General features: G+C 41.7%; 1 protein-coding gene across 1 annotated transcript; it reads right to left on the bottom strand.

Moving 5' to 3' along the window:
• Positions 1-5,389: 5,389 nt before the first annotated feature.
• Positions 5,390-10,653, bottom strand: LOC110476535 (nuclear receptor subfamily 0 group B member 2). The gene is made up of 2 exons (XM_031504494.2): positions 10,047-10,653; positions 5,390-5,643 (listed from the first exon to the last, which is right to left on the bottom strand). The coding sequence occupies exons 1-2, from the start codon at positions 10,651-10,653 to the stop codon at positions 5,390-5,392; spliced, it is 861 nt and encodes a 286-aa protein (XP_031360354.2).
• Positions 10,654-11,835: the final 1,182 nt, after the last annotated feature.

Consider the following 11,835-nt stretch of genomic DNA (forward strand, 5'->3'; position numbering starts at 1 on the left):
GAATATATGGAAGCAAATTTTTGTCTGTTACAGGAGTATAGCCAATTACTTTTCATTGCTAATAAGATCCTGGTAAAGCAAGAACTTTGGACACTTCACTGTGAGGTCACCTGCACAAACAAGAGCTTTATTTTTCCCACTAGATTGCCATTTTTCCCTCTTGGTAAAAATCTATGGTTATGCGTGGACGTGTGTTGCACTGTTTCCGCTGTGACTGGAATGGGACCATTCCCACGCTACTTGAAGCTTTGCCTTCTTGGCTCGTGAGATTACTTGCAGAAAGCTTTGGCTATGTCTTCCTTTGATGAAGATGCTCTTATCTCCGATGAGATGTGGAGTGCTTCATCTTGCAACATTTCTGCTACCCCCCCAGGCAGAGAAAGAGAGAGAGAACACAGGAAGAATGACAACTTGTACTTTCAAAATCACAATCTCATAAGGACAACAGTTGATAACAAGCCCAAGCAAAACCAAACTACTGACTCACCCTCCTCTCTCCTAGCCTACTGGGAAAGATTGAGGATTTATGCACAATAGTAACACTGGCTTCAGTGGGGCCCTTTTTTGTCATTACAGGAATTGGTACTTTTTTATACTATGCATTTATTGAAGAAAGTTGTCTCCATTTTTTCCCCTGAGCCAGGTTGCTTTTATCAGCAGACCTGTGATAAAAAAGGAGCATATATTTCCTTGTGTGCCTGTATTAATATGAAGTGAAGAACTGCACATGTCACATACCCGTACCCTACAACAGTGCCCTGTCTGCAAATAAAATTATGTCTGAGATTATGACTTGCAAGTGCTTTCTAGCAAAAGTGAAATTTTAGGTTTTGAATTAAATGCCTTTGTTTCTACAAAAGACGTAAGAAAGGTATTCCACAGGAAAAACAAAAAACCCAGTGAGTCTCTTGCAAGATGGATCCCACCACTGGAAATGTCATGTTACTTTTGCTACGAGATCACTGCCTTATTTGGTGTTTACTAAAGCTTGATCTTCAATATCCTCTCTTTTTATCCTTTCCCTGCAGTGTGTAGGCTTCTCCATCACTTTACTCTGTGCTGCTCAATTTAGTGTAGAACACTGAATTTATTAATTTTCAGGGGGATTCCCTCATGTTCTCAAGGACAGTATTTTTTAGCTCTTTACAAACACTGATTAAAATCTTCAAAGATGTGTCAAAAAAAAGGAAGGCATTATTATCACCGTTCTTCTTACAAAGGATGAATGAAAACACCTAGATTAGAGTCAATGAAAGCTTCCTGCACTTCAGGTGTGCACAGACTGATTTTTCAGTGTTTACAGCACTATACATCATTCTGGAAGTGTGAGACACAACCTGTTGTGACCGAGATTGCAACTGTGAGAGCCTTCTGACTTCTGCAAACTACCCTTTCCCAGGTATTGTATTTGCCACTGTGAAAAACTATAACCTTTTACTCCGTTTAATACTGTTAGTAGCAGCCTTTTTCTGGGACAATACCAGTCTGGAATAATGCCAATTCAAATTACGTGGCTTGCCCACACTTTGTAAGGTGTCATTCAACCAATTTCACTGTAAGAGCATTGTTTCTGGCACTCCAGATCCATTTCAGTTCAGATTCTGCAATAATGGTGCTGCAAGAAAAGCAGCTGAGCCTTAGCTGACAGCAGCCTCCTCAATTGTACAGCAATAACAAATTCCCACAGCACACACAGGCTATTGTTTGCCCCAAGTAAGGCAGGGAGTCCTGAGGGGAAACCACAGGAGTTTGTAATCAAGTCATTAAAACAGTTTATGATCATATTCAGGAGGATGGAATACGGTTTCACAAGCAATTTGAATTTACTTTTTCAATCTTGATTTTACAAATGTAGGGCTCTTCTAACAATTTGAAAACATTGCCATACACTACTGTGAACAAGTCAGCAAGGGGAGAGGAGAGGTGCCCCTGAGTGAAAGCCCTGCCTGGGTCTCCAGCAGTGGTAGGTGCTTTATTCCAGCAGCTGAGCTCACGCTCTAGGTGATGGCAATACTGTCGTCTCCTGGGCGCTAGAGGGAGATGGACACACATGCCACATTGATGGATTTCACAGCTGGAGAAACAGTGTGTCTGTTTTCAATCACAGGAGCTGAATAAAGTGCTGACAAACCTTTCTTCGTTGCTTCTCTCTCCCTGTCTCTCCCCCTTTCTCTCTTTTCTTTCTCTCTCTCTTTTTTTTTTTTTCCTGGAGTAGGGATTTTTTTGTTTTCATCTCTTGCCTTCTGTTCATTTCTGTCTCTGCTTCTTCATTGTAATGCATCGTTTCAATTGACTTCTAAAAGTTGTCTGGTGCTGTGCCTTTCCACTTTCCAGGGAGAGCTCCTGTTTCTGCTCCTAATCTCTGCTCCCTCACCTCTTCTGTTCCTGCCAGTTTCTTGTACCTGCACAGCCTCCAACCTCATGTGATGCTTAAATACAGTAAATACAGGTTCTTACTCTGTCCTCAGGAAGACAAGTGGTATCTCACCTCCATTGAACGGGATACCAAGATAAGATCTGTTGATCTTCTGAAGAATCTTGTATTCAAGCACAGGGAGGTGAGATCCATGAGTATCAGATCTTGTGAGAGTTCCATTTGAAGCCTAGTATTTGCTCTCACAGTAGAAGGTGAAGTCATCTTGAAAATCCAAGATGCTGACCACAATCTTCCCTGGGACTCTTTTCAGACATGGTTACATAGACTCACACCAGGCTAAAAAATCATCATCAAGTACAGCATTGTCTTCAAAGTGAGCCAAGCCATGGAACTTGTTGGCATCGTGCCCTCCAATTCAAGGAGAGCAGAGTTGAAGCTGTTGTATATGTAGATAAAGTCAAAGACCTTAAACAGATTTTTTATAATAAAGCTGTGAGCAGAGACTGTCTGCTGTCCTTTCATTAGCCTCAAATTCAGACTACAGAACCATGAACCATGTCCTGGGTTCAGGTTGTAGGTGAGTCATTAAGCAGGCCTTTGACTTATGAAGGTAAGCTGTATTCTACATAGAAATGAGCTGTATTACTAATATTAATAAGCTGGTTCAGGCCTCTCTTCCCCCCCCCCCCCTTTTTTTTTAATTTGGCCTTTTTGCTCCTTTCTCTAAGCTCCGTGACTGTTTTTCATTATGCATATTTTCTGTACATTTTACCTCTTTATAAAATTCCTCACTCTTCCCACTGAGCTGAGGATATTCCTTCCCCTCTCTACCCTCTTCAAACCAGCAATGGGAGCACTGAGATGAGAGCACAGCCATTCTTCCCTTTTCCATTGCAGAAGCTGCTGCATGTGCAAAGCCAGCTGAGCCCTGCTCCTTCCACCCCAGCCTGTGCTGCACTGTCTGGGTGCTCGTGGAGCATCTGTAGTAGAGGTAGAAGCTTATAGGCCTTGGGAGGTGTTTGAACTCATATGTCTGCTACCAAATGATATTGTAGATACCAAATGTACAAATGCCAGTTTTAGATGTGTTCTGCTTGCTTAAATCTTAAGAAGAACAGACAAAAAGCAAATGTCTGGAACCAATGTTTTCCATGGTTTGCCTTGTTTGGGGTTTTCTTCTTCATTTTTTGCAATTTATTTGCAATTTACTCCTTGATTAACAAAGTGGGAGAAAAATGTGCATTCTTTTGTCAAAAATGATAGGTACTAAACTCTTATTATTATTTAAACTTCTGTTTTCCTTAGTTATTTGACTTGTAGAAGTCCTTACAACATCCATCTCTGTTGATGTGCATTTTTACATATATACATAGGGAAAAAAAAAGTTCTTAAAGGAAAGTTCTCTTTCCTTTGACTTTAGCTTGACATTCTAAGGAATTCTAAGCTATCATGCTCTTTGTTGTGCTGTCTGTCTACCTGTCTCTCAGCCCCTATTTGGTGAATTTGAGCCCTCTTGCCAAGCAAAACTAGGCTGGATCCACTAATGAAAAAACTCAGAAATTATTCCCTTAAGTTTCATGCAAACCATTGCAAAAGGAGTGGGACAGAAAATTGATACAAATAGCTTCCCCTGCTGCAGCTAAAGTATAAGCTCAATGTTTTTTTCATCCTGACAGATGGGCAGTCAGCACACACATCATTTGGCACCCACCCCAACACGTGCTGCCTCTTCTCCAGCCAGATGGGTAGGAGACAGAGACTTTTTGGGGCATGCCATAGTGCATTTGGAGGTGGAAACATGGAACTCTTGCAGTGAGAGATGTAGGAACAGATTGTACACATCTGTAGGAAACCATATTTTAGCATTTCCACTGTCCGAGGAATATCTGACATCTATTTGGTGTCACACTATGACATGAAATAACTCACGCATTCACTCAAGATGCAAAAGAAGGAAAAGAGGAAGTTTTATTTCTGACCTCGCAATATATAGAATTCCAAAAGTGGCATTGGATTGGAGGGTGAAATCGCCGCCTCTCCAACCACACTGGTCAAACCAACAGTCCATCAATTCTCTCCTCCCACAAAGAAGAATGCAAAAAAATCATTATTTACATGACAGTGTGTGAGAAACTCTAATAGAAATATGTAAATTCAGAAGGCATAGAAAACTTTAAAAATAACTTTAAAACTTTTAAAATAACAGGGTGACAATTTGGAAGGAAATTATGGTAATTATAGAAGGGTGCAGGCAGGGCTAAAGGGAAAATGTCTTAAATGTGTAGGAAATTGGGCTACATTAGTTCTGTTGCTTATGGCATGACACTATAACTTTCAACTTTTGTTATTCCCATTCTGGAAACAATCCTGAACAACAGCTTTTGTCCAGTCAACACATTTTTGGTTCATGTTGTTTAGTTCCTTAGTTAGGGAAGGACTTTATAAATAATGGGAGAGGGATTTAATGCCCACAGTTTGCTGCAAGACTTTGAAAAGAACCTATAAGGAAGCAGTTAATAAGGAGAAGCTCTATTGTGCAATTACAGCCAAGGACTAGAGGTCTCAGTGGAACAGAAAAAGGATTAGACTCAGGGACTGACAAGGAAAAGGCAGGATTTATACTGATTTTATCATTGACCAGCCTTTTATGTATCTATCTTAAACTGAATAAAATTTACCATTGCCCCTGTTCCTTAAAGCCAAAAGCATAAACAGCTGGAAAAATGCTCACTAGAAATAATACAGTTGAACCTAGCACAACTGGAAAGTATGCTGATGCTCCTAGACAATCTTTAAATACTTAGACTAAGGGGTTTTTAAAGCACACAGTATCATGAAATGCTTCATTTTCTCTGCTTTTAATTCTAAAATGTTACAAAATTACTTCATCTTTGAAGCATATATGGCTTACAAATATGCATCAATGATTTGCTTGGAATGTGTTTATATAGCTCATAATATTCTCTCATCTCTTCAAAATGAAATATTTTATTGCTTAGATGTCATTTGTTTTCAAAGCCAGTCTGGCTTGGTAGATATGGTTTCTAGAAGTAGTACATTTAGGGTGGCCTCTTCTAGGAAGGGCCTGAAGAAGAGCTCTTCAATAGCATCTGCATCAATGTCTTGAAGAGATGAGATCAGCTGAAGAATTGAAGCAAACCTGCTGAGGCTTCCATGGAACATTATTGAGATAAACTCCATCAGGGCTTTCTGAGCTTCCTGCTGAAGTGATTGTACATAAGGGAGACATTTCAGGACATGGCATTCTGTCAAAACAAAAAGTAAAATAACAAATCTTGAGTAAACATTTCTGTTCTGTGCCTTTTGTAATGATGGGTATCTGGATTTCTGGCTTATAACACTAGTTTCTCTATAGAAAAAAAAAATAAACACTTCCTAAACATACTTTTTGGAAAAAGAAGGTATGTGTAGCTCAATAATTGGAATGAGCATTGGGCAGCATTGTAATCACACTGAAATCTAGTCCATTACATTAAAATCCAGCCTTGAAATGGAAACAGCAGGTAATTTTGATTCAGTACAGATGGAAAAGAAGTTTTGTAGTGTTGTTTACCCACCAAATGATGCTGAGATAGTAGTCTGGGCAGGTGGAAATATTCCAGCTCTAATCTACCCTACCTAGATAACACCAGGAGATGGAGATGATGGTTTGGAGCAGCAAGCAGGCTTGCAGCCTGAAGATGTAGGTTTCCAGTATACCCAGCACCATCTCCACCCTACTTTTGCTTCTGCTTACTAGATGAAGCTGGGGCACTGTGGTTCACCATACTGTCTAGGTATTTTCATTTACAGTCTAAAAAGAGCAAGAGGAGTGCCTCAGCAAGAGGAGTGTCTGAAGAAGGAGAGGCCTTTGCCCTGTGGAGTTGTGGTCCTGAGCCTCAGTCACATACCTCTCACAGCATGTGACCTGCTGGCTCACTGAGGGTGTTTGTGGGTGCCAGAAGTCAGTGCTAAGGACACCCTGTGTTCATCCTTTGCCTCTGGAGGGATTGGCTTGTCATGTAGCTCTGAGCAACCTGTTGCTCCTGTCCTCACTCTCTAAGGATATCTTTTATCTCCTAGAATTGTTGCAGTCTGGACAGAGGGTACAACACACTATTTGGCAACTTTTACAGTGACTGACCCCATACCTCCCTGGAACAGAATCTGCATAGCTCATACCAGGTGTGTTTCACACAGGATCATTCATTTCCATGTGGGAAGTTCAGCATTCTTGACTAGTGCCCTGTACCAAGGCAAAACCAACCTGGTTTGGTTTCCTTCAGTCTGTCACTGGCTGACTGTTGTCAGCCTTCAGCAACTCTCTTCTTCCTAGACATCACTGCCAGAGGAGAAGCCTCAGCCAAACCTGCAACCAGGCTAGCCAGAAATTAAGTGTTTGCAAAAGTCATCTCCCCCAGGATTATCATCAGCTGCAAGCTGTGAGGATGATTCCAAAGTTAGATTTTTCATGGAAAGGAAATTTTCAGGATTTTGTGGATTCAGGATGAAGTTGCAATAGTTTCTATCTATTCAAATATACATAATTTCCCCATTTGGTCTTCTTTTCTATGTAACCAAACACTGGTTTTAATTTACATATTATGAGACACTTCTTGTTCTGAGATATGTTGCAATAATATTCAGTCAAACACATGTTTCCAGCTGAACTGTAAACCTCTTAAGAGTATCTTTTTTTTTTTTTTTTTTTAACAGAACCCCTGTCACAGCCTTGATGGAATTTTTGAATATATATGTGTACATAAATATGTATATGTATGGCACTGATATAATAACTACACTGGTTTTAGCTGTTCCCATCTCTTCACTGTACAGTCCCAATTGCTCTTCAGACAACTGTCAAAAACACAAAAATGTTTTCACCTTACTCTGTGCTGTTTCTGTGTGGCAGAACAGCTCCTTCCTTTGACTTATTGCCTGGGTCCAAGTACAGAAGGCCTTGCAGCTAGACCCCTCACCCACAGATATAGAGACAGCTCCAAAGCTACCCAGACAAAGCTCCCCTGGGAAGAGTGGTGATGCCAATATGTTCTGGAGGGTCTGGATTTTGTTGATGCAAGGTGCTGGTTTCCCCTCAGGGGCTGGTGCACAATTTCTTCTTTGCAGGTTCTTGCTGGCCCAGATGTGGTCAGTCAATAACCCAGCCAGAGCCTCCCACACAGAGGTGCTGCACCAGTTATTTCCAGCTCTGGGGCCTTCAGCATAAGAAGGACATGGACCTGCTGGAATGACTCCAGACGAGGACCCTGAAGATGATCAGAGAGCTGGAGCACTTCTCCTATGAATGCAGGCTGACAGAGTTTAGGTTGTTCAGCCTGGAGAAGAAAAGGCTTTGGAAAGACTTAAAGCAGCCTTCCAGTACCTAAAGGGGCTTTACAAGAAAGCTGGATGTGGACTTTTTACAGGGGCCTGTAATGATAGGAGAAGGGGGAATGGCCTTGAACTGAAAGAAGGCAGGTAGGCATAGGTCAGACATGTGTGCAGAAATCCTTTACTGTGAGAGTGGTGAGGTGTTGGAACAGCTTGCTCAGAGATGTTGTGAGTGCCACATCCCCAGAAGTTGGCCAGAAGGCCAGGCTGGATGGGGCTTGGAGGAACCTGGTCTAGTGGAAGGTTTCCCTCCCAATGGCAAGGGGGTTGGACTAAGATGATCTTTAGGGTCCCTTCCAACCCAAAGCAGTCTATGATTCTTATAGGAGGACCTACACTTCATCGTGCTGCCTGCCACCCTCCTGCCAAAGGGATTTTTCTAATGAGAGTAAGCACAATGTCTGTGCCACAAGAGATCACCCAGGGTACAAGCAAGGCTTTGCATAATTGTCATGCTTCTTATCCAAGTGATGGCTACTACAGCTGCATGCCTGGATGTCCTGTTGAACTCCAGCTCATGACCCAGCTCTGGACCACTCTGGTCCTGGCCCTTCCCCATTGCTTCAGTCAGTTTTGGTGGTCCAAACAGAAGAAAAACATTAAGAGTGGTAACGAGGCACTCTGTAATCCAAAAGAGAGTTAGTCACTACTGCTGACTTCCTGAAATCCTTTTAGAACTGAGGCCTGCAAAAATAGTAGCATTTTGCCAAACATCAAGCCAAAACTTGAAAAGTTTAAAAATGTGTTGCAAATATGTAGAAAACATTTTCTGAGTTTTATGGAAAGTGTTGAAAAACTATTAAAAGTAGTAGTTGCAAAACAACAGCTGTACAGATTTGTTTGCTTGGGCTGTGTATAAGCCCTGAGTACCTGTTTCAGCCCAGACTTAGATGGTGATTCGGTTTTATACAGAGGCTTAACTGAATCTAAGCTCAACTGATGCTCTCTAGCCTGACTTCTGCAGCTCATGGAGAAATATTCCATTCCAGGAAATAGGATCACCCCAACTAAGAGCTGAGTGTCATTCCTGAAACTGTGGAATGTGTCTGCAGAGAGCATCGAGGCTGCTGGCTCTCTCATACAGCACCCTGGGGAAGCAGCAGGCCTTTAGGAGGCACAAATCCAGAACATAACCCTGCTACTGCCGTTTCTCCTTAAGTGAAAATTGCATTTTACCCACAGAGACAATAAAAATGCCAGCTAGTTAAACTGGGTAAGCTGCTGCAGATAAGGTCTTTCTCCTCTTATCATCCCCCTGGATATAAATAGTGGTTTCTTTTAGCCTGATTTTATTGAGAAAAAAGCTTGCACTGAAACAAACTTCTGGTTTGATGCTGCAGCATAGACACTCGAGGCAATACCAAGCATCTGGATGACACTACACCTCAAGAATCAGAATTTTAATCCCATTGGAAACAAATGTAAAGTCACATTTTGAGCCTTTGAGCCACCTATAAACCACGCAGCATGAGAAATATAATGGAATAACTGAAGCATTCAAGTATCCTTTTGGTACAATCCCAAGTACAGCACACTGCTGACAGTGCAGCCAGCAGCAGGGATTGCTGTGGAAGGAGCTGGGCATCTGAGCCAGAGCAGGCTGGAGTCAATAAGTTTTTCCACTTACTTTAGTGGACTTAGAGCTCAGCTTTTAATGACTCATGCATTCTATGGTGCTGACTGAGACAACCTTCCTTCCTAAGGAACCTGAACTTGGTATCAGAAGTGAGAGAATTCAATCAGAAGTCTTAGTTTGCTGTCCCAGGCTTTGAAAATAGCGATACTAAATTATATAAATAAAGGATATAAATACATAAAAGCTGTGTAACCTCAACATAGCATCCTTTTGCCTCACTGATGAAAATCAGATGGTTCTTTTCTCCAGTGTTCTTGTTACTGAGGAAGCCTTTGTTAAAATAGTTCTAAAGCTCACATCATGTGCCCTTGTACCACCTCTCCCGTGCTGTGACACGAGGGTGAGGCTGCTGTATTACCTTTGAACTGGAAGTCAGTTTGAAGTTACACAATTCTTTATGACTTCAAATTTGTCAGACAGAGGTTGTTTTGGCTTATGGTGGGTGACATACTGCACATATCCAAGGAACCAAAATAAACCACATCAGGCAGAAAAACTGTTAAATTGTGGAATACAGGTTTTTGAGAACATTTAACTGCATTCATAAAAATAAGTAAAACAAAACATTCTCTATACATAAATAAAAATATCAAATATCTTTCTACATACATAATCATTCGTGTAATTTCTGGGAGGACTTACCAGAATTAAAAAGAATAATCCCTTTAAGATAGGCGTATTCTTTTCCACTTATGTCCAGGTCCCAGAATTTCCACAATAAATTCTTCATCTTCTGAACTTCTTTGAAAGATGCTCCTGCTGATGAACTGCCCAGTTCATTCATAGCTGTTGAAGACTGATTGAGGAGGATTTTTTTCAATAAACTGGTGCCTGGAATCTCTCTCAGGTCAAAATCCACTCCTTCTTGTGCCATGCCCAGGACAAATAGAGGGGCCCAGTTCTGTTGGATGAGGACAAACTGATCCTCCCAAGGCATGTGATAAAAAGAAGGTAGGTTTCTAATAAAAGTTGAAGTCTTCAACAGCACTTCAGAAGCTCTTCTGCGTGTGGCTTCTGGTGTTCTCAGGACAACTCTTCTCCTGTCCAAACAAGGGCAGCCTTTGCTTCTTGCACAGCAGTGGGGACCGCAATTCTGCTGGTGCCACTTGGTCTCACTTCCATGCTCTTTGTTAAGGATCTGGTACAGGATGCTTTCAGAATGGTGTGTCTCACACTGACATTTCCCAAATTTCTCAGCTGGGATCTTGGTGGCCATGGAGGCAGAGCTCCCTGTGGCAGGAAACAGCATGTCTGGAGCTACACGTCAGCAGAAGGGGAGGGCCTTTCTGCCACACAGGGAGGCATTGTGTGGTTATATAGACATGGGCAGGTGTTGAAAAGTAATGTGACCCTGATCCATAAGGTTACCTTGAACTTTACTTCCACCAGTGTGATTCGAATGGGGCGTGGCTGCAGGCTGCTGGTGTCCCTGGGCTGTTGTAGCCCCAGGGGAGTGGGTGGAATGGGCCAGTCCTGGGGATGGAAATCCTGTATTTAAGAATTACCTCATGTTTCTTTGAGATTTGAGAGAAACTTCAGAGAAGGTCAGCTGCTGGAGCTCATGACAGTGTTCTCTTGCATTTCACACATGATAATTTCAAACACAGAATGTGAGGGCTCAGAGTCATAGAATTGATTCATTGGAAAAGACCTTTCAGATCATCAAGCTATTAACCCAGCACTGCCAAGTCCACCACCAATCCATGTCCTCCAGTGCCACATTTACATGCTTTTAAGTGCCTCCAGGAATGGTGACTCTACCACTTCCCTGAGCAGCCTGGGCACCTGGGCATTGACGTAGAACAAGATGACACAAGATACCCAGTACAGCTTCCTCCTTCAGATTATTTCTCCCAGACAGGCTGTGAAATTAAATTTTCCTCATAGAAACTAATGAGGAAAAAATGGCATTTCATATTAGTGTACATGTGACCTTTTGTAGCAGTTCAAGAGCTGAATGACTGAATTGTCAGGACTCTTCAGACAACATCAGGGAACACTAGGTAGCAGGAATGAAAGGAGCTCAGCCTTAATAAGAAGACATTAAAACTTCAAGTTTTAGTTACTTCACACTCTACTCTCTTGCTTGCTCTTACACAGGGGAAAAAGTACTAAGTTTTTTTCACCAAGCATGATGTTTATGCATTCCTATCATCTGGGCTCTTAGCATGTCTCAGCAAAAACTGGGCATTAAAAACAACAGCTTGAAGGTCTCTATCTGCCAGATCTCCAAACTCTTGTTGTGTAAAAGCCTCTTCCTCACCATCAGATGCGTAGCTGCAAATTTGTGTTTTGCTACACTAGGTTTAGGTTTTTTCCATGCTGAGCTATTTTAAGAATTACATTCTTTAACTCTTCATGATATTTATGTTGCAAAATTTTCTCTTTCTGAGGAGACGAAAAGTGGAAGAAGAGATGAGTGCTCCAAAGT

Source organism: Lonchura striata, chromosome 3 (assembly GCF_046129695.1).
Source record: "Lonchura striata isolate bLonStr1 chromosome 3, bLonStr1.mat, whole genome shotgun sequence".
In the NCBI taxonomy this organism is placed as follows: domain Eukaryota; kingdom Metazoa; phylum Chordata; class Aves; order Passeriformes; family Estrildidae; genus Lonchura; species Lonchura striata.